At 43.3% G+C, this 23,367-nt stretch overlaps 1 protein-coding gene across 2 annotated transcripts in view; it reads right to left on the bottom strand.

Moving 5' to 3' along the window:
- Positions 1–2,567: 2,567 nt before the first annotated feature.
- LOC125738424 (DENN domain-containing protein 2A-like) overlaps positions 2,568–23,367 on the bottom strand; it is a 28,435-nt gene continuing 7,635 nt past the window's right edge. For both annotated transcript variants that reach the window (XM_049007337.1, XM_049007338.1), the window contains exons 2-20: positions 19,979–20,077; positions 13,422–14,336; positions 13,058–13,185; positions 12,328–12,443; positions 12,003–12,164; positions 11,382–11,475; positions 10,453–10,497; positions 9,759–9,946; positions 9,386–9,495; positions 8,848–8,917; positions 8,512–8,589; positions 7,412–7,552; positions 7,017–7,165; positions 5,167–5,344; positions 4,879–4,920; positions 4,331–4,436; positions 3,853–4,125; positions 3,415–3,501; positions 2,568–3,312 (exon numbers count right to left, since the gene is read on the bottom strand). In XM_049007337.1, the coding sequence (XP_048863294.1) occupies positions 3,281–3,312; positions 3,415–3,501; positions 3,853–4,125; positions 4,331–4,436; positions 4,879–4,920; positions 5,167–5,344; positions 7,017–7,165; positions 7,412–7,552; positions 8,512–8,589; positions 8,848–8,917; positions 9,386–9,495; positions 9,759–9,946; positions 10,453–10,497; positions 11,382–11,475; positions 12,003–12,164; positions 12,328–12,443; positions 13,058–13,185; positions 13,422–14,336; positions 19,979–20,077 (3,013 nt within the window). In that variant the 3' untranslated portion in view covers positions 2,568–3,280. The remainder of the gene's footprint in view (positions 3,313–3,414; positions 3,502–3,852; positions 4,126–4,330; positions 4,437–4,878; positions 4,921–5,166; positions 5,345–7,016; positions 7,166–7,411; positions 7,553–8,511; positions 8,590–8,847; positions 8,918–9,385; positions 9,496–9,758; positions 9,947–10,452; positions 10,498–11,381; positions 11,476–12,002; positions 12,165–12,327; positions 12,444–13,057; positions 13,186–13,421; positions 14,337–19,978; positions 20,078–23,367) is intronic.

The following is a 23,367-nucleotide window of genomic DNA, read 5'->3' on the forward strand; positions in this document are numbered from 1 at the left end:
TTTTTAGGATAAACTCACTGAGCATGTCGGGGGAGATTAAACACGACTATAGAACGTAAACAAGGTTACTGATGATGTTTTTTGAGAAATTAACACAACTGAGCTAAGGTAGGGGTCACCAACCTTTTTGAAACTGGGAGCTACTTAACAGGTACTGAGCCATACGAAGGGCTACCAGTTTGAAACGCCCTCCTAAACTCATCTAAACTTCATGTATAATAAACATGAAGCAAGTGGGTTGGCGCTGTGTGTGGCACTGAAACTGTCTGTCTAAAAATTGCTTATCTTTTTTAGATATTGTCATTTTCAAATCTATATAAATGCAAATGTGATTAAAGAAGAATAGAGACTAATATATAGGGAATATTGGGAATAAAATTATATTTTAGACGCTGCTCACTGGTGAGATGCTATTTTTAGTACAGGTCTGTAGGCTACTCATGTGTTCCTTGGGGGTATCCTGGTGCCCACGGGCACCATGTTGGTGACCCCTGTGTTAAGGAATAACACCTTTCACCAGCACCTACAGAAAAAAAATGATTTATGACATAGCAAGCAAAACAAGTGTTGCGCTGACGGTTCCGGTCAGCTTGGCCAAAGTTCACTCTCTAACTCTAATGCAGTTTTAACCATGCATGCGTTGTCCATCGGGTGAAACGTGGATCTTTCTCTTTTGTCGATTATACAGTGCGGCGATGCTGTTCAAAGGAGTCCACACCACAGAGCCTCCTTTCTGCCTGGGACACCGAACAGCACGGCGCTTTGTTTCCTATGAAGAGAAAACGCTCTCTTTCGAAAGGCGACATTTGAGAAAGGATTACCATAATTGCCGCAGCCTGGTTTCAAACGGCTTTATATCTATATCCCGTTTCTGGCCAATTTCGTTATGTTTCCTGGCTCCCTTACTATAATCTGCAGCACACCGGCCACGACACCGTACCTTAAAACCAGCGGTGGCGCTTGCAGGCGGTATTTAGCTGCGGATCGCCGCTGGGAACGGGTCCAGCTGGCTCAACGATTGCTGGATTGTTCCAAACTCGGGGACTGACCCTGGTTCAAATCGGCACATTGGCGAGTTTTCTGAATTGTTCGAGTACATCCTATTTCACTCATGACACGGACAGGAATCTCAGCGAGGCTCTAGCAATAATATGTCCTTAACTAAATCTCAAGTAAAAGGGAGGAAACGCTGTGTGGGGGTACTGTTAATCTTCCTTGCTAAAGATGACATTAAACTCCTTTAAAGTAGATAATAGACTTACCGTTGCACAGAAAGCCTTTTATATGACTGGATGGCAATAGCCTGCAATGGGGAACTTGGACTGTGTGTCACAATTAAAGGGCTATAAATTCCTTAGAGCTGGTGTTAATATTCATAGGCCTATCTAAACACAGACTCATTGTTTTGCCCCATTTCTGGAGAAAGTTGTCCCGTTTGTTTAAAATCGAATATTAAAGCATTTTTAATTCATTTATAATCTAACATGCTCTGCAAAGGTAGAGGTATGAGAGTAGTATTAATCAGATATTAATGGTGGTGTTGTCCTTAACATTCTTGTGTGGATTACTTCTCTCTGGATATAGTTACTCTAGTTTGTTAGAATACATGCACTTAGGGTAAAATCCTGATTATCAGCATTGGTGCCCTGTGTTGGCCTGGGGTCTACGGTATACACTCTATAGCAGTGGTTCTCAATCCTCTTCCTGGAGCACCCCCTGCCAGAATGTTTTTATTCCAGCCCACACTGCTTTCAACCTGCCACATTCGTTATTAGCCAGTTATGGGTCATCTGAGCCTAAGGCAGGGTTGTAATGAAAACATGATTGAGAATCACTGTCTTATAGCATAGGCTGTGCGATTTGTTGTGTCTGAATTCAGGGCTGCATCCTTCGAAGGAAGCGGTCTACATAGCCTTTGTGTGCACGTGCCTTGTGATGGACTAGCATCTTGTAACAGGGCGTGCCCTCCCTCGTGTGTTCTGCTACTGGTTGCAGGCTTAGGGCAACCCCATCCTGCATAAACGGTTATTGAAAATGGTTTTGGTTTGGTTATCTTAGCATCTGGGGCAGTCTGGTGCCCGGCCTGGAGGCTCCGGCACAAGGTAGGTAACGACCCACAATGACATGGGGAGAACATGGAAACTCCAGAAACAGAAGCCATGGTGGAGACTTGAACTCTGTTGTGAGGCAACAGTGCTAACCACTGCACCACTGTGCCACCCCTACATTTTTTGGTTTTCCCAGAAAAACATGAATATTCTGGCAGCTCTGTGGGTAGCTATGATCTCACGCCCTGAAAGATGGTAATTTTCTTTTAAAATCACATTTTTACCATCTGATAAGAATGTTATTCTTCATGCTAAAATCTCAAGAAAATAGTCTTACACCTCAGTTAATGTTTTTAGGCTTTGCATGTTCTACAAAAGCATGTGTGGTGATGTATTATGGACTTGAATAATTTACTGTAGTGAGGACCATGAATTGATAAAGTGGGTTGGTGACTTACTGTAATTTCCATAAAATCATGAAACATGGATCATTGAAGTTCAATGGATAAAAGAGTAATCTTTTGTTCAACATTATTTAATTGATTCTCACAGTATGTTTAGAAATCAATTAAACAAAGCAAATTTCCTGCATTTAGTCTTTTCCCAACATTTAGGCACCATCTCTGTTGTTTCGGTTTAGTTATAGTGTCCTCATGTTTACCTGACAACCTTCAGTTCTCTCACGCAAGGATTATCACAATAATTTCCCTCCCCTGACACCTTTTCCTTCCATATAATATACTTTTTACCTTAAACATTCAGAGCTTACTGAAACCCTAATCCTGTGACCCAGAGTGGGATTTGCATTGCATTTAACTGATAAACGGATCACTTGCTGGGGACTTCATTTTAAGTGAAGAAAAAAAATTGGAATATAAATTAAATCTGCTGAAAAAAACAAGCTGTCCTATGTTAAATCCCACTGAAAACTGTACACTAACAATTTTTAAAAAGACACCAATGTATTTTAAAAATGCACTGCAAAATGTCCAAAATCAAATCAATGATAAATCTCATTAAAAAAAGAAGACTCCACCCACATTAGTCCTCATTGTTGGGGTTGACAGTGGAGACGCCGTATGGGCAGTAGATGGAGGTGATTTTCAGGTTTAACCACATTTGTACCACAATTTTCATAAAGACAAGTGTCTCATTGAGAGGGTCAGCCTTCATCCAGAGGACTTTAGGATGCCGTTCCCGTTCAGTCTAGAAAGTGGCTCCTTGGTTGAGCCTCATTTTCTGGAAAGAAGTTTCATTTTATGACCTGAAATTAAAATTGAGAGTGGTGTGAGGAAACCCTGTCAAAGGTACAAGACCAAGAGTAATACATATGTTAGGCTGGTCACTGATACACCAGTTCCCTTACCTAGACCTTTGAGAAATCTGTTGACGCCACAATGCTCAATCCAAGGAAGGGAATCCAGGTATTCCTGAACTCTTGTTTCAAACAGACCTGGGAGTGGGGGGTATGCCAGTCACCACTAACAACAGCAGCTGCAGCAGTGGCATGCAAAACAAACTGCAAACTAGAAAGGAGAAAACTGAATCTGTTGAACGCAGGGTATGTGGGGTTACTCTGCTGTCATTCACTCCCTGGTTTTGACCAATGATGACCAGCAAAATAATCAATAATGATGAACCACAGTGCCACCCACTTTGGGTTTTGAAGAATTTTTGAAGAGTTTATCCTATCACTCCTGCCGACCCAATTTAAAGACACAACACTGTTCATCCAAAGATACACACATAGCTGCATCTTGTAACACTCCCAAAATGCACTGCAAACCATGTGTTGCTACAGTACCTTTTAACCCATGTTTTCGCTGCTCTCTCTCCTGGATAAAGCCTGAGAACATTTGTGTCTCCATAAAGACGTCCAGAAAGCGGCGCAGGCTCCTAGAGTAGATGGCCTTGCGGAAGGCTTTGCGCTGCAGGCAGTAGGGTGTGGGGGAGGATGAGGAGGAAGAGGAATCCTCTTCCCGCTCTGTGTTGCCCATGAAGAGTGGGTAATGGCCCACCATCTCCACAAAGAAGCGCACAAAAGTTTCAGAGACAACAATGCTGAGGGAGTTGGAGTCTGTGAAGGACAAGGTAGAATGTTCAAGAAAGATCAGAGTCTTGTGTCCTCTCTGTAGTCCAAATGGGTTGGTGCTGTGTTTTGCACTGAAACTTTGTCTAAGTTCAAGGTTATTTGGTGGATGGACCACAACCAGCCAATAGGAAACTGCTCAGTGACTTACGTTTGAATGACATACACCATCAGAAATGCCCATGTGACTCACCGCTGGGGAGCTCAGAGCTCTCGCAAGCCAGTTCTGTCCTCCTCCCCAGGATGTGCTCCAGCGCAGCCTGCAGCTTGTGGGGAAGGATGCAGTCCTCGTCACCCAGCTGGGAGAGACCAGCACAGGAGTCAGAGTTTAAAAACGAGAGCAACACAAAGTCGTCACAATCAGACATTCAAATCAGCTTATTTAAATAAAAATAATAAATGGCTATCAGACTCTAATGCTCTTTTCTGATCTGTGATTCAGATTTTAGACCCTCACAAGTCAAAGGGATTACTGACTACATAGAACAAGTTCAATTTCTTTACAGAATTCCATTACTCATGACCACCGCTACTTTTCTGAAGTATAAAATTACCAAAATGCACTTAGGAGGACACTGTCTGGCCACTGATCCCAGGACAAGCTCTACATGCTCTATAAACCTGAGTGCTAAACAAAGTCTTATTGTTACAGGCATTGATCAGTCATCTGTGACAGGTTCTGGTGACCGCAGATTGATGTTTATATCAGAGACGTCCTCTCTCAGAAGGAGATGGCTTTACCTGTCGCAGAAAGCGGCCGCTGTCCAGATTGACCAGGAGGACCTGTGGACGGAGCAGGAAATGATGTCACTTCCTGGCAAAAACTCTATTTTCTGACTGTGCTGAGGCACAAGGAGAGGCGGACAGGCAGAAACACGTGCCATCTCTGCTGGCAAGATGGAAAAATCAACAAACAGAAGGCCTCATCATATGGACCACCTCATATTATTGAATCATGAATATGGAAGATATCAGGATTATATTTCCTGTTCTTCACGTGGGCAGTGGGGCAACAGTGCATTGGCTCACCTCCTCGAGGGGTAACTCCTTTAGCTGAGGCAGTGAGCGGGACAGCAGACCCACAATGAAGGGGGTGGGTGTGCAGACAATGTCCATCATGGCGGGTGGTAGCACTGGGATGTGGGTGTGCTGCCAGGTGAAAGGGTAGAGCAGGGCAACGGCAGCGTGGCAGCACTGGGACAGTGTGCTGGAAATGAGGAGAGGGAGAGGGAGAGAGAAGGAGGGACAAGGAAAAGAGGGAGGCAAGGAAAGAGGTAGAGGAAAGGAGATAGCGATGAAGAGGGACGGAGAGGAGGGTAAAGGGGAAGGGAGAGGAGAGGAGGAGAAAGGCAAAAGGAGAGAAAAAAGGAAGAAGAAGTGGTTGGCAGAAGAGGGAAGGGGAGAGGGGAAGGGAAAGAGAAGAGGATGGGGAGAGGGGCAGGGGAGAAGCGGGAGAGAATGGGATAGAGGGAAAGGAGAAAGGAGTGGAAGAGAGACAGAGAGAAAAGTAGAAAGTAGGAGATGGTAAGAGGAAGTAAAAGAGGGAAGAAAGAAGGGAGAAAGAGGCACCGAATGAGGAAAGAGTGACAGAGGCATTAGTGTCCGGGTGGAGAGGAGCGAATTCCTTCACTTCTTTAGCAAATATTTTACCCATATAGAACAAAAAAGATGGACATGACCGCTGGTCTAATACAGAAGCGAAAAAGACAGACAGTGAGCTGCCTCAATCAGGCCAAACAAGCTCAGCCCTAACCCTAATCCTCTCTGATCCACAAAGCTGCAGATACCCAAATGTTACTGATCCTGACTCTCACGGTGCAACAACTATACACATAACCCTGTAAAATGTGCCAGGACAACACATCTTGTTAATAGACTATGGCGGATTCAGCCTGTGACAATGCTATTCGTCTTTCCTTGACGTTTCACCACTGGAGGGCAGTGTACTGTCATTTTTCGATAAAATTAAAACCTAAAACCTGCAGTATTTTTTCCACGTTATGTAAAGTCGGTGGAAAGGGACAGCTATACTGAGCGAAAAGTACTTTTTATACAAACAAAATTAATAGAAACATTACAAAGGCATGTTATTGACAAGTGAATATAAACTGTATTGTGAAGCTAATGTGTACAGTATGCGTCAAATCTGTTTTCATTTAAGTTTCATTTAATAAGAAACAATCCCACACTGGAGTATTCAGTCTTTTTGGAAAGCATGAATTTTGATGCATATGTGTCATAAAATGAATTGTGCATTTAAATTGCACTACATACAAATTGTTTTTAAAATACTTAAATACCGGAAATGAACAGAGGCTGTGCGTTGCTGGTCTGGCCAGATGAGGGCAGCATACTTGCCAGTCAGACTTAACATTAATGCCAAGGTAATTCAGCCTGTGTACTTTCCCATTATTTTTGTCTGAAGAAAACATGCTCCACATCTATCATGCTAGAGCACACTTTTCTTAACTTTATTGTGTTTTCTGAGGACATCTGCCTTTGTACATTTCTCTGCAAATGCATGTTCATAAAGACTAAAGTCTCTATATGTGGGATTTGACAGGCCAGAGGTCAGTATGGACACATTCTATCCAAAATGACCCACAATAGGGAAACTGCAGACCTCACTCAATTCAATCAGAAATCCTTAGGGTTAAAAGGTGTCATTCTGAGCTAGGGTGACCACCTAATCCACATCAGGAGGGACACTATGAGCTTTGACAGTTTAGCTGAGCACAGGAGCTGTTCAGTTTTAGCCTGTAAAACCTTAAGTAGCTCATAGTGTCCCTCCTGACATGGATTAGGTGGTCACCTCACCCTTTGTCACCAAGCCACCTGCTGGCAGGAAATATTCACCAACCAACCAAGGAGAGCCACACCTGAGCCTGGCGGCGGTGAAGATGACCCTGCGCTCTAGGAGCAGGGAGGCAAAGACCTGGAGGAGGAGGCGCACACTCAGGCAGGAGAAGAGGCACTCGAAGTCCACATGCTCCAGGCGGGAGTCCGCTGGCCGACGCAGCTCCATCACCTATCACGGAGACAGGGGTCACTGGGGTGAGAGGTCAGCAGGGTCACGGCAGAAGTGCAATGGCTTGGCTAGCACACCAAAGCAGTACCGGAGCAGTTTGAACAGCAGGGTTTCCCCTTTTGACTTGTAACCGCAGCCTTTGGATCTGTCACATGGGTGTGACAGAAAGTGCTCCATGTTCTGACTGCTGGTTGGCCTGGAAAAGGAGGGCCTGAGAACAGCGTGAGGTGTCTATCATGCCCTCACCTCGGTGCCGGAGCCTGGCAGGAAGCTCTTGACGGGGATGGTCCGGCCCGGGGCTGGGAATGGGGCCTCCAGGATGCCCCTCATGAGAGGAAGCACCAGAGCAGGTGAGAGAGCCCTTCTCTTCTCGACCTCGTCCAGAATCTGGGGGGGGGGGGGGGGGGGGGTTGGCTACACATGTACGCACCCAGAGAACCCTCTTTGACTGTATATGCAGTACTTTGCAAAAGTCTAAGGCAATGAAAATGATGTTTAAATGATCTTTATACTAGTGTAACACCATGATATTTCAAGTGTGTCACCATTTCCCCTAAAATTACCCTAGTGTTACAGTAACCATCCAATACAACAATATTTTTACTCAACCACTAGGGCACCATGATTGCCTAATCCAGTGGTGTCAAACTCCAGCTCTGGGGGGCCGGATACCTGTGTAGTTTAGTTCTTTCCCTGTTCCACCTCAAATGATTCAGCTCAAGGGCTGTGTGGTAATTAGCACAAGGAGTTATCAGGGAAAACCCTAAGACTAGAGTCTGACATCGCTGGTATAATCAATACCTTATTGTATTATTTAACTAATTATTGAACTGGTGAAATGTAATGAATATATAACATGGTTGGAGTGCCCCTGAGGAGAGAGTTGGGAATTGAAATGGTGTTCTTCTAGCCATTGCGCGCGCGCGCACACACACACACACACACACACACACACACACACACACACACACACACACACACACACACATACACGGACGGACCCATACACACAGATACACACACAGGTTTGTAATTATATCTCTGTGGGAACTCTCCATTAATTTCTATGGGGAAAATTCTAACCCCAATATGATGACCCTACTGAAAAATGGTACCTAAAACATCAAAATGACATCTGGTCCTCAAAATGTAATATACACCTAATCCACACACACCTTCACTATAAATAGCCAAAGAAAATACAAATTTTTTTTTGATTGCAGATTTTAAAAAAATTGAGTTTCCTGGAAAATGGTCCCTACAATGTCAAAATCACAGGTTTTTCCATCACATAATCCACCCACCCACACACACACACACGCCAGCACCTCACACCATGGCGATACCTTAGAGAAGAGGTCGAAGCAGCCCAGCTGGCTCACCATACAGTAAACCTCAGGCAGACGCCTTCCCTTCCCACTGGGCTACAAGGGGATGTCACACAAGGACATGGTTAGGCCACCGAAGCCTGGCTCTGTCCCACTGGACACCCACCAACTTTGCTGTGCTGTTAGTGGTTTTGTTTTAGCACAATAAAGCCCTCAAACACATATTTAAAAGTACCACTGGGCAAACGGAGCGTGGTCAAGATGGGCTGTGGCCCAAGTCAAATCGTTTTATGAAAGGAACCTGTCCCATAGCTGATCCCTGCTTAACATTCCCAGTGAACACACCATACTTACCAGTAAGCGGCGGCAGTAACCAAACCGTCTGCTGCCGTCTTCGCCGGTCAAGACAAATGAGAAGGTTTCGCTGGAATAAGGGAGTATTCTTAAGTGGACTGAGAAACAGGGTGACATCTCTGTATCAGCACATGGGTGAGTTGGGAGCTAAAGAAACAGTCGTGGCTCGATGGTCATGAACAGGGACAGACCTCTGATGGCTAGACACTTTTAAACAGAGTCACACTAAGGCAGGCTTCATAATACAATCAGGCAGTTAAATGTGTGTTGATTTTGGCTTTTCCCTCCTTATATTTTCATCAATCACCTATTTCAATAAAATTTACAGTGACAGAATTTTCTCTCAGTAAAATTTCCCTTCCGTAGCGTATACCCACATGTAGCACGTTTAAAACACAACAAACCTCGAGGCTACAGACAGACTGCTTACTTATACTGAAGTCTGCATGTCCTAAGTTTTAGTTCAGATGTTTTAAAGGCGATGCTGGCCACTGTGCACACTGAATCACACCCCCATCACTCAGAGCCAGGGTCTGACCTGGGGAAACTCTCGACAGGTATCCAGTCCTTGGCATCTGGGAAGCAGAACTGGGGAATGACCTTTACTTGATCTTCTGTCTCCCGCATGAATTTGAAGCTCCTCTCGAGCTGCGAGTCCAATCACAAACATAAGCAACATTCAGCACCATCCAATTACAAAAACGAACAACAGATAGCACTGTCCAATCACTGCCTCAGAAAAAAGAGAGCGCCCAATCATAAACAAGAGAACTCCAGTATGCAATCACAACATTGTCCAATCACAAGCACAGAAAAAGAGATAACAAATAGATGAGTGGACTTTAATTTTCATAAAAATTAATAATATACAGATTATAAAGCAATTTTTTTATCTGTCTTCCCATTCTTACCTTGAGGGGGAACTGCTGTATGACGACAGGCACATATGTAGCCCCGCTCTTGGCTTTTTGCAGTGCTACCACCAAGAAGTACTCAAATAGCTTCCTCTCATTCAAGTCCAGTGCATCCCGATCCAGGAGGCGGCTCCGTCCCATCTGCCTCAGCACAGCCTGGACCGACATCAGCCGCTGGCTGTCGGCTGCCCATGGAAAGGAGGGTAAGCTAGTGTGAGATGTGACACTGGGACTCTATCAGTACCCCAGACCGTTCCCATTGATCCCAAGTGTGCAAGTACTGTGACAAATCAGTAGACTACACTCCCAATAGTCAATCTACTGCATAGCTCACACGGCCATACTAATGAACGGCCATTACTACACAATCGTAATAGTGAGTGGGCAGCGCTTACAACGCAACCGCACTAGCGAGCAGCTCTCACAACACAGCCATACTAGTGATTATATACTTATATGCCCGAGGAGCATTTCTGCTGTACATAGAATTAAAATCCCAACTACAGGCCAGTATGCAATTTGTTATGTTATTACTGCTACAAAAGTATGTTAAATAAATAAGTGGTGCAATTTAAACAGAATAAAACACAGGAAAAACATCCCAGAGTTTTGCCCTTGGCCTGTGTGTGTCAGTGTATGTCCGTCTCCTTTGCACATGAGCAGCCCCATCAATCCACACAGGTCTGCTCACCTTTTTGTCTGTCGTCCGTGTCGGTCTCTGATTCACTGTTCTCATCTGATAAGAAAAGTACCCAGAGAGAATTAAAAACATGACAGAGCCCCATTTAGCTACAGCCAGCCACAAGCATACACACACACACGCACACACACACACACACACACACAGTCAAGTAATCATATCTTTTTGGGGACCGCTCATTCATTTCTATGGAAAAAATGCTAATGCTAACTATGACTACCTTAACCCCTACCCAACCCTAACAATAACCATAAGTAACCAAATAAATACAAGAGTTTTTGCATTTTTAGTTTTTTCATTGCAGTCATGGATTTTTATAAAATTGAGTTTTCCCATAAGGTAAAAAAAATGGGTATTCATCACGTTGTGGGCATATTTGGTCCCCACAAGGTAAGGTATACCTGGACTGCACGCACACACACATACACACACACACACCTGTACTCATGTTTGTGGGGACCGTCCATTCATTTCTATGGGCAAAACCCTAATATCAACATGACGACCTTAACCCCTACCGTGCCGTAACTTTCACATAAGTAAACAAACTAAATATAAGACTTTTGGCATTTTTAGTTTTTTGATTGACCATTGTGGGGACCACAAAAATGGTGCCCATAATGTCAAAATAACTGGTTTTTATCACATTGTGGGGGATGTTTGGTCCCCACAATATAATATTAACCTAATGACACACACACACACACACGCACACACACAGAATGAAATTCCCACACTCATTGGTGGTGCCCATTACCACAATCTTCACTAGCTGTGAAACACGAAGTGGGGGAAATTGTTTACAGGGCTGAGAGGGAGCTGTCCAGCATTCAGGAAGGAACAGACAGAGGCTTTGGAGCAGAGAAGCGAGGTCAATGAGACATGGGACAATGGGAAGACATGGTGGCCTGACCGCACACCTCTGCCAGAGCTGGATTCTGTGGATGGAGAGATCCTCTTCATACGATTCTTGCCCCTTCGTGCCTCGAAGATGCTGTTGATCTTGATCACTAGCTGTGGACCAACACACAACTATAATTATTACTATTATTGTTCAATGGACTCAATTAGAAGTGTATTACCTGTTTAACGCCCATGATACTTGCATAAAAAAAAAAAACTTACAGCCTTTAAGTGTCTGGATCCTTAGCCTCCATGATACTCAAAATACAGCCTTTCAGTGTCTAGATCAGGGGTGGACAATCTTATCCACAAAGGGCCGCTGAATATGCAGGTTTTCACTGCATCTCCCTAATTAGATTACTAGTTAGAGGGCTGAAGAGGACTGTAGAGGACTGCCCGTAGAGGACTGCCCGTAGAGGACTGCCCGTAGAGGACTGCCCGTAGAGGACTGCCCGTAGAGGACTGCCCGTAGAGGACTGCCCGAAGAGCTCTCACACCTGGGTTTGAATAGCTGACTTAAAGGTGATCTCAAAAACCTGCATACACACTGGCCCTTTGAGGATAAGATTGCCCACCCCTGGTCTATATCCTTAATACTGATACTCAAACTAACAGCCTTTCGGTGTGTGGCTCTCGACCTTGGAGATTTTCCTCTGCCTGCGGTTGTAGGGGTTCCCAGAGAGATGGGGGGTGTCGTCTGGGCTGCTGGGGGTGGACGGGGGACTGGGTCCATGCAGGTCCTGAAGACAGTGGCTATGGCCATCCGTATTCTGCCTTACGAGTCCCCGCCTGGAGGACACCTGTGGAACAAGGTGCATTCTTGGAAGGGAAAACACTTGCACTAACCTGCTCTGACCCTGCTCTTAATTGTTCTTAGTGAGTCTTTGGTAAATAGTTACCAAATTAATGTTGCTGAACTGACACAAAAAACTTGGTTATTTTGTTCCTCTGTCTTTTACTCACCGGTGTGGGGTTGCATGGGGCAGGGGATGGGGGTGATAGGGGCCGGAAGCTTCCGTTTCCAAGGCAACCTGCATCCAGTTGGATGTCTTCATACTGGTGCTCCTTTGAAGGGAGGTCTGTGGGGGTTAACATAAGTCAGCACTGAGTAGCCCCCAATACATGGGTTATTACATCATCACACACAAATCCAGAGCCTGGAGATAAAGGGTGACATTCCATCGTGTCAAAGCTCCCAGACTGACCTTTCAATTTACATCATGGCATCAGTTGTCTGGGTCACACACACAGACCTCATGTAAAGTACTTGGATTAACTGTGTAAGGTGATGTCTCTGCCCGTGCAGTGACCTTGAAACTATGACCAGCCCAAACAGACATTCTGACTGACCCCCCACACAAGAAGCACGGTAAAATACACACAGTGTATAAAATACATGGTTATGGAAATTGGATGCATGGATGAAAGCAGGAAGTGCGATAAGCATAAAGCAGCAGGTAAATGACACTCCACATAATATCCCACCTGTTCCTAGACATGACCTTGTAGTTAAGTGGCTGCAAGATGATTAGATGGATGGATTTGTTCCTGGATATTTACATAGACATATCGAATTCTGCCCAAACAGCCCATGGCCTACAAGCCCCCCAAAAAAAAAGAAACCATAGGCCCATGCCACTTCCATAGCCCCCCCCCCAATCCATGTCCCGCACCACGTGTTTCTGGGCTTCACCTAGGATGTCCTCGTAGATGTTCTCCTCTGACTGGGTGTGAGTGAGGGACAGCTTTGCTTGGGCATACCATTCCACCCTGCCATCTCGGGGAGAGCACCATAAAACATCTTCAAACTCTTTTGACTTCCTGTTAGGAGTGCACAGGGGAAAAAGACAAAATGTATTTCAGTCAAGAGTGGAACCAAATAACATCCCTTGCTTCCTACATCACACACACACACACACTCATCAATAAATACATCACAACAGTGCTTTAAAAATTGAACTGTAAAACACTTACATAAAAGATGTGACGTAGATTAAACTGAACCTAAAGACAACCTTGTGATTTTAAGATTTAAAAGGTCATTCTCCTCCCCCTACCTGTGGGTAGCTTTCCCTGTTCCTCCTTGCTGGGGCCTTAGGTTCACCCCCAGAGAGGGAGGGGCTGCGGAGGGCAGTGGTGGGAGGTTCCTCTGTGCTTTTTCCTTGCACAAAGCTGGGTGAGAGCCCCCCGCAGGCACGGGGTACTGGAAGGTGCGCTGGGGTTTGGGGACAGGGTTGATGGCCATCTCTTTGGCCTTGCCTTCCAGGTTCCCCCTGTGACCCCAGAGGGAGCTCTTGGATCTCGTGCCATTGAGAGACCCGAATATGGGCTCCTGTTCCTCCCTGCCAGCCTGCTCCAGCTCCTCCTTATGGGGAAGGCAGAAGTAGCTTTCTGGTCGAGTTGCGGGGGGGTCACCTGGCCCCTCCTTCAGATCCTGCTCCAGCTTCTTGACGTGAGTTAGGACTGACTTCTCTTGCAAAGCATTCACCGCTTTCCCATGGTTCTGCTTCCCCGACATCTGCTCCCTGCTTCCCCCAGCTGCCTCATGGGATCTGGGCCTTGAACCCCCCAGCCTTCCTGCGTTCTCCTTCCCAGATTCTTGTTGCTCCCAGATGGCGACCCTCTTGTCTTGTCCCTTTGGTTCCTCTGAGGTTTTGCAATCCACGTCCCCCGCAGCCTCTGGTACTTTCACGGTCAGTGCTGGGGATGCGAAGGCAGCCTCGTTCTTGCTCTCCCACTGGGATATTTTCTCCCGGATGCTGTCTCTGATCTTGACCCCTGTTTGGCTTTGGGGGGCAAGGTCTCCTACCAGCTCATTTGTTTTGGGCGCCCTCTTACGGGCAGGCATTCTGGGATACTCTAGGTTGTCCAGTGAGGAGAGGGGGGACTTAACGTGACTGTCCCAGCTGTAGCCTGGCCTCTGGGGGGGCGCAGATGCAACTTTTTGGACTTTGAACCCACGGCACCGGATCCTGTAGCCAAACCCACATTTTCAAAGAAACACAAGCAGAAGGAACCCAGAAATCTGAATATCATCAAGTTTCGGTTATGTGTTTGGCCAACTCAGCCAAAATTAAATATTTGCAGCTGAAAGACAGGCACTGACAAAAAGATGCACAGTAAACTGCGGCCCTGAATATTTGATATTTGTGGGATGCAAGTTTCAATACCTTTCCTCCGCATGACATGTCACTCTCACAGCGGCCAGAGGTTTTGTGTCAGACTCAATTACATCTGTACAGCCCTGGATACTCATTACAGAGAGCAGTGCAAAATTTAACGAAGCATTTTTCCAACATTTTTGAGAACAATCTGAAATTTCTTTCTTTTGTTTCTTTATGAGCTCTGACATGAGCAGAGACTAAGGAGAGCGAAACTTTCCCATGGGAACCCTCTATTATTTCAAAAGCACTATGGCCAAGGCTGTCAGCTATTCCAAAGAACCACCCTGCTCAGATCCTTAGCACATCTTTCACCCTTACATTTATACAGAAAAGAAAATTATAGTACATCACATTATCTCCATTATAGCCCAAATTCCCCCTTTCTTTGGGCCATTACCAGTACTTTCCTTTGTACATTTGTTTGTACACATTCTGTAGACAAGTAAAAACGCAGGGACCGGAGACAGAGCGAAAAAGATCAGCAGCTGGCAGGGGAAGAATCATACGGTTACTGAATTTAAGAAATTAAAATTATATACGATAGATAACATAAATCCCAATATTCAGAAAGCTTCCAAAATGTTCTTTACTATGTATTTTGAAAATGTCACTTCAGTGCCAGATTAAATGGAAGCAAAGAACAAAGAACAAATGGAACAAAGAGTTTAATCCAGGACTCTCAGTTATCAAACTTTGCGTAAATTTCATAGTGATGGAAAAAAAATGCATTCTAACAAAATGAATTGCATGTACATACACTACACAAATGAGTGCTTTAATGAATTTACTATTTACAAAGGCTGTAACCCATGTCAGCCTTGTACTGTACAGCTCTCACACTGATTTCCCTGAAAACTCCAGAAACACATTAATCAAGGAATGTTTAAACCACAGCAACAACCCTCGACACCTGCTTATTTACCCTGCAGGTATTCAGTACATTTACCACAGGGTCACCAAGGTATGTTGAATGCAGCACTGCTGAAGAAAATTCCATCAGCTCTACAGAACGCACAATGCACCCGAAATAAACTGTGGTCAGACCTGAAGATAGAGGGAGAGACCCCACTGTTGAATTTACAATATCAGTAATTGCCATTTTAATTAGCCCCAAATTCCAACTCCCATTGTAATGAATAATGTTTTGAATCTAAAATCGAACTTCTGATATCAAGAATTGGCATTTTAACTAGTCACAATTCAATTTCCAGTATCAATCATATGCATTTTAACTAGTTAAAGTCAAATTTATGATATCAGAAATGCGCATTATGACTAGTCACAGCTGAATTTCTGATAACAAGAATTTGCATTCTAAGTACTTGGAATCCAATCTGTGATATCCTCTTAAGGTGAATTGAATCTAAATCCGGTTGCCATATATTTGATAAGGAAACAAGTTTTGAACCCCTACATTTTTTTTTACTTGTTTACTGTTTGCACTATGTGTCATGTCTTTGCATGTTGCCCATTTTGCATTAAATGCATTTTCAACTGTACGTTCCTTGCTACTGAAGAATTTCCACCCGGGATCAGTAAATTTGTCTTACAATATTTGTTTGTGATGATCAGTGGCATATGAGCCGATGTAGACTTTCAAGAGTAATTCTTTTATAACTATGTGCTCATGAGAGACCACCTGCTCAAACTTGATGGCCTAGGTCAGCTCTTTATTCATTCCTTTTGAGTTTCACGTACCACATCACTATCACTCAACTGCTGTGGCACAACACTGCATAATAAGGCATTCCCAGTGGATGATTTGAGGGCAGATGAAGGGGGATGCCATCCATAATATTAGCAACATTTCAAAAATACACCCCCTTGGTAACCTGGCATCCCCCTGTATCCCCCAGCAGAGAGTGCTGTTTTTCGCTCTGAGCAACCTTGCGGTTTTGTGCTAGATAAATTCCTGGACCTGTTGTATATTTTTCATCAGTGCTCCCCTACCTGCAGCAATTTTAAAACCACCTCCTCCCAAGAGATTTGCGTTGGAGAAACAAACGCAAGCTGGGAAGAAAGGCAGACCTTAATGCATGCAGTGTTGCTTTTATTCTGAATCTGTGAAGTCAACATTAAATTACACAAGCGTACTTCATACTGTACGTCATCTTAATCACAGATTAAATAGCCCATGACATATTTACACATCAAAATGAACTTTTCTGTTCATATATTATTTACACCGTGGGTCAGTACAGTAACCTATAAAACAAAGTAAAAACACACGACAATACATTCTATCATTAACATATTTTAAAGTATTTTTAACATTAGCATAATTAAAGTTTTAGCAAAACACATTTGACAGCTGACACATAATTTCAGACGGTAAAGGAAAGAAGCTTCCAGATGTATTATTTCCCTTAGAAGTTTTTGATTATTCAAATGTTCAGTAGAGGGTCCCCTTTAATAGCAAAATTATATATTATTTTTCCAAATCAATTTTTTCCATTTGTATAGAACAAAACATTTAATTGTGCCACATCAATAAGCATAAAGTTTGTTACAACTATGTAACATTACTGGAAACGGTGTTATATGCAACTTCATAGTTTTCTTTAAAAAAATAAATAAATAAATAAATAAAAAAAATTTGTAGTTTGTAATCAAACTCACCACCTTCATCATATGACTTTGAAAAGCATATAAAAAATGTTTGTCCCAATACTCATACAGTTTAGGGCAGAACGAAAAAACATGTACTACTGAACATAGTAATTTTATACCTGTCACGCATTGAAGATACAGATGTATAAAATTTGGATTAGTAATTAAATTGAGGACTCTATGCAATTTTTATATCTGTATTTTCCTGGGACAAGTATTTTTTGAACAAAGATGGGTGTGGGACAGTTCATAGCTCTTCAGACACTTCTACTCCCAAGTCTTTTCCCAGGCTTCTCTAATATGGTTTGTTGTAGATGAAACACCAACAAATCACGTAATTCACTGATTACAATCTGGGAAAATTAATCTTGGGATATGAATGAATTAATGGGACCAAAAGAAATTGATCTAGGTTTCTTTTTTCCTTCACATAATCAGTCACAGTTATGGATAAGATTTCCGGCAACAATATCCTTTGGAAGGTGTTCATTTTAGTTGGGTGTGTTGATTGGTCGTGTGCGGTCAGGGGTGTGCCCCCATTGGGCCGACCCTGTTAAAAAGTAACAAATCACCTACTGGACATTCCATATCCATAAGAACATAAGAAGTTCATTTGTAGATAATTCAACTAGCAGCTTAAAGTTAAAAATCTTATCTACCTCTGATTTAAAGGAACTCACAGTTTTAGTTTGCACTACAATTACAGGAAGACTATTCCATACTCTAACTACGCACTATATAAAGAAGTCCTTTCTCAAATTCAATTTAAAATATGCTCCCGCCTATGGCCACAAGTCATTGTATTTGAGCTAATATTTAAGTAACTATTTGGTTGAACAGCATCCAGACCTGTTAGAATCTTATATACCAAGAACATCTCCTCTGTTCAAGGCTGAACAGATTCAGCTCAGCTAACCTCTCCCCATAATACAATAATATAATAATAATAATTCCTCTAAGACCAGGAATCATTCGTGTAGCCCTACATTGAACGATTTCCAAGGCAGCAATGTCCTTCTTAAGGTATGGTGACCAAACCTGCACACAATATTCTAGGTTGGGTCTTACCGAGGAATTATATAATCATAGCATCACTTCCCTTGTCTTAAACTCCACACACCTAGAGAAGTAACACAACATTCTATTGGCCTTTTTTATTGCTTCCCCAGACTTGCGATAGTGGGACATGGAAGCATCAACATACACACCATGGTCTTTCTCATAATAAGCTTCATTTATTTCAGTGGAACCCATAAAATATCTGTATTGCTGCTCCCTGCATGGATTACCTTACATTTGTCTACAATAGATTCCATCTGCCAGGTATCAGCCCAGTTAAAAATTAAGATCACACTGCAGCCTCTGCGCCACTTATTCAGTATTTTCTACACAACCCACTTTGATGCTGTCTGAAAATGTAACCAATTTACTGCATATATTAGTGTATTAAAATTGAACCCAGGGGTACCCACAATGAACGGAGGCCCACTGAGACATTGTGTCTCTAATAACTGCCCTCTGCTTACTGTCTGTTAACCAATTTCAACATAAGCTGCTACAGTTCCTAAAATCCCTGCTGCTTTTAGCTTAAGCAGGAGGCATTTGTGGGGGACAACACCAAAGGCCTTCTGGAAATCTAAGTAAATCACATTGTAGTCCTTTTTACAATCAATTTCCCTTATAGCTTCCACAAAGAATTCAAGCTGCTTTTTTAAACAGGCCCTACCTCTCTTAATTCCATGTCAGCTATCCCTGAAAATGTTATTTGAATCCAGGTTGAAACCATTTTCGTTTGGAGCTTCCATTACTTTTCCAGTTATGCAAGTTAAACTAATTGGTTTATAGTTTGCTAGATCCGCTTTTTTGAATATGGGCGTTATATCAGCATGTTTACACCCAGAAGGTACCACACCAGCAGCTAAGGATTTCTGAAATAGTAAAAGTTAACGATCGGCAAACAATATCCCTCATCTCTTTTCAAACTATATGTAAGATGCGATCAGAGACCTGAGATTTATTTTTTACCTTAGCTAGGCTTTGTAGCATATCAGCTTCAGTTATACATTAGGAATATTGCAGATGCCATTGGCATGTTGGAATTGGAGGGTGAAGTGTGGGGTTGCCTCTGACAGTCACAAAGGCCCTGTAAGCTGCAAGCAATTTCTCCCCCCCCCATCTTCATATCTGACCACTTCTTGATTATCTTGAGTACAGTGCGTTCAAAAGAGCTTTCAAAATTTAGCAGCGGTGGTGTTGTCATTCCACACACCTTTCCACACACAACAAAGTGTGGTTTGGCATGTAATCCCAAAGTGTAAAATAGTACAAAAGTGCTAGAAACAGATGTAGAATATATGCATGTGATATAAATAAATAGGCAGAAAATGTACATCAATACATTAAATGTGATTAGAGCTTCACATATAACGTTTTGTCGTGCCTCTACTTTACACTGTTCAAAATTCCTCTTCGTGATTTTTTATTTACAGATGCTATTGTCGGACTTAGCAATTAAAAAGGCTTTATTTGCATATTATTAGCAGTTAGTTAATTGCCATTGACCATTTATAGTTTACGGGTTAGGGCAACTGAGAAGGTTCTCAGGCTTGTGTATGTACAGTGCACACATTGATAAGATCCAATTTATCAATGGGAAATTGTGTACATACAGTATGTGCATACACTAGATTGGATAAATCTGAACTTTTTTTGCGAATGCCAATTTTTTGTTTATACGTATTTCTTCCTGAGGAAATTCACACAAAGTTTGATACATGAGACCCATGGTCTCCACCTACCAGTTCTAATGAGAATATTACTTGGCCATCCCTGGAACTTACCCGTCAAATGATTGGTAAGCACAGCTGACAGTGTTTGTGCAGAGCTGCAGAGCCTGCCCACCAGTCATGTTATTAGCAACTGGCATTCTGAGTACATTGCTGCAGAAGAAAGGAAGACAAGGACAGATCTAGAGTCAGGCAGACACACAGAGTTAGACATCTCAATAAGTCCCTAAGTTGGAGGCTGGGTCCAGCCTGGACAGTGACATGGAGCAGTAATGGGACTGCATGTGTCCATTCGGAGGCCAGCAGTAGTGTCACTTCCTGACCAGCATCTTCAAATAAATTGGAAGGAAACTGCTATTGGGAGTCTTCAGAAGACTCTTTAGAAGACTCTTCAGAACTTCAGAAAGGCATTGTGAAGGACTGAGGACTGGTGATTGGGAACACCATGGAAAACCTGCGTCTTTGCCCTTGTGTTCATAACACAATCGAATGAAGGAAATTTGTTGAGACAGAGATAACGATGTAAAAATAAACTGAAGTCTTGACAGAATGCAAGGAACAACATTCTGGTCATTCAGTTTGTTTTGGAACCACCAGAACCTTGTTGGACTATATTATAGTCCCGGCACCACTGGACCAACAGAGTCGGCATCTGCTGACATGGGACGTTTATGACACAAGACCTTAGTGCCAGATTGCCCACTAACATTCCCATGATTTAGCACCTCTGGGTGGAATCCATCTTTAAACTGCGAGTTAGCACGAGTGATTTATGCAACCAATGTCACTGAACCTTCTGCTAAACTCAGGGCAAAAATTTCAATCAGTTTAAATTTCTGAGGTTGCAGATACGACCTTCTGCATATAATTTTTATTAAATAACACTGAACTCATGAACCATTAACTCATGTATATGAGATGGCACATGTGTGGAAGCCAGACACAGGCCATGTCTCTCTACTGACCTCGAGACCCTGTTATATTTGTTTTCCCCCCTTTTTGCCTTCATCAGACTCTCCCTCCTTGCTCATTTCCTAGAGAAGTAATAGGCTCACAACCCCAGCCCCTTCACTCCAGGATATTAAGAAGTTCCATTGAGCCGGGGGGGGGGGGGGGGTGGGGGGGGGGGGGGGGCAGGGGAGTTGCATCAGTGCTGAGCTAGCCAGCACACACAAATTACTTTCAGCTGTACAAGGGTTACACGTTTCAGAAAAACATCACCACGCCCCCTTACTCCAGCACATTTCCCTTAGGAAACTAACACAACATAAATGAGAAACTGAAGACCGAATATGAACCCGAACGGCCAAAATGTCGCTTTATTGTCTTTTTTTTTATTCTGGGTTAGGAATGGGGTCAAGAGTGTGGGCGAAGAATGAGCCTTCAAGCCGCATTGTGTATATCTGGAATCATTGCAGAAGTGAAGGCTGTTAAATTGATACACAGCTTACACAGATAATAACTCTTGCATTTACACGATCATCAAGGACTACAGGTGGCATGTTTCAGGGGCTCTGTTTAAAATGCATAGAATGCAGTATATATGCTTAATCTCGGTCACCTTGATGAGTGATGAGAACCCACATGCTCCACATGATTAAAACATCACACGTGTGTGTATTCTCTTTCGTTACATTCACATAAACTTACATCAGAGCATTGATCATGGGCAGACTCTATAACACCTTCTACTCTCAGGCAGTAAGGCTACTCAAAAGCTAATCCGACAATTTATGTTTTTTTCCTCTTATTTTTCAATTTTATCCATCACTTATTACTTTAGGAATAAACAACAATGCAGAAAAACAACAAAGCAGTACAATCTACAGGGTCACAGTCTGCCCATAGCCCTGAAGATACCAAACTCAAGGGAGAGAGGGCTAAACTCGACAATTCATAAAATGTCCTGACCCTAAACTCTGCCAGGAAGCTATTCATGTACGGAAAATATGGATTAAAACTATGTGTTTTTACAGCAGATGGATAACTGTTCAATAGCCAAAGACACTCTAAATTCAACAGCTGAGGATTTGTTCAATTTTCTCTATGCTGTTTTTTGGATTAACTTAGATTCTGGACCGACACCCTGTTTAGGTTATGTCTTCTTAAGACCTATGCTCCCCTTGGCAAAGGATGGATCAGGTGCTGAGCCTAGCTGATAAATGTTGTTTTGAGACAGGACATTTCACTTGTCATCGTAGATTTTTGGAAGAGTAAGCATGGCCTGATGGGACAATGAGGAAATTGCACTTTTGCATAGGCTGTGTTGGTTCAGGGATACAGGCCAGACAGAGTGTGTGAAAATATATAATGTGGTCAGACCTACAGCTGAACTTATAAGTGTTTCGATGCATTAGCCCAACCATCAGTTTGACCAGTTTGGCATATGGAACAGGAAAGGCTTGTGTGTTAGTCAGAGTAGTTGTGGAAACTGGAAGCAGTGATGAGAGAAACAAGGAGTGAGATGGCTGAAAGCAAGAGTGTTTCAGGGCACAAAGCCCTCTGCTCACCTGAAATTAGTGACATCGATCACGGATGTGAAGTGAAGTATTCGCTTTCGAAGGGAGACAGAAAGCAACTGACCCAGCTTCTTGATTTTTCATTTTTGTTTATTTTTGGCTGACCAGCAAATGAGTTATTCTTTATGGACACCTACTGTAGATCATCTACCCATGAAACCTCATATATACCAATAGATTTGTGGTTAGCACTGTTGCCTCACACCTCTGGGACCCGCGTTCGATTCTCCGCCTGGGTTACATGTGTGCGGAGTTTGCATGTTCTCCCCATGTCGTCGTGGGGTTTCCCCCCACAGTCCAAAAACATACTGAGGCTAATTGGAGTTGCTAAATTGCCCATAGGTGTGCATGTGTGAGTGAATGGTGTGTGAGTGTGCCCTGCGATGGGCTGGCCCCCCATCCTGGGTCGTTCCCTGCCTCGTGCCCATTGCTTCCAGGAAAGGCTCTGGACCCCCCGCGACCCTGTAGGAATAGCGGTTTGGAAAATGGATGGATGGATTTACTCAATCTATACTCTTCTCCATGTCTCAGAAATCCCGAGGAACACATTTACATAAGACTTTTCCATGCAAAGTCTCTGTCAACAGGATTAATTATCATTAGCACAGGAGATTATATTTTCCTCAAAACGTGACTCTGGATCACAATGTTCAATAGAAATCTTGGAATCCATTTGAAGGGCGGAAGTATCCTGCTTTGTCTGGAGATCAGTGCAACCATCTGAAATGTGCTTTAAACATCAAGGGACAAACCTCCTTAGATACAGCAGTGATAGTGATGATTTCTGCCTGTGTGCATGTCGCTCCAGCTGCCTGAGCGTTAATGTCCATTCCTGTGGGAATGTGTTCATTCCTGGGTGTGTGTCACTTAGAGGCAGAATAGACTTACTCCTCTTCGCAGCTGTTCCTCATCTGAATAACCTCA

This window comes from Brienomyrus brachyistius, chromosome 3 (assembly GCF_023856365.1).
Source record: "Brienomyrus brachyistius isolate T26 chromosome 3, BBRACH_0.4, whole genome shotgun sequence".
NCBI classification, from domain to species: domain Eukaryota; kingdom Metazoa; phylum Chordata; class Actinopteri; order Osteoglossiformes; family Mormyridae; genus Brienomyrus; species Brienomyrus brachyistius.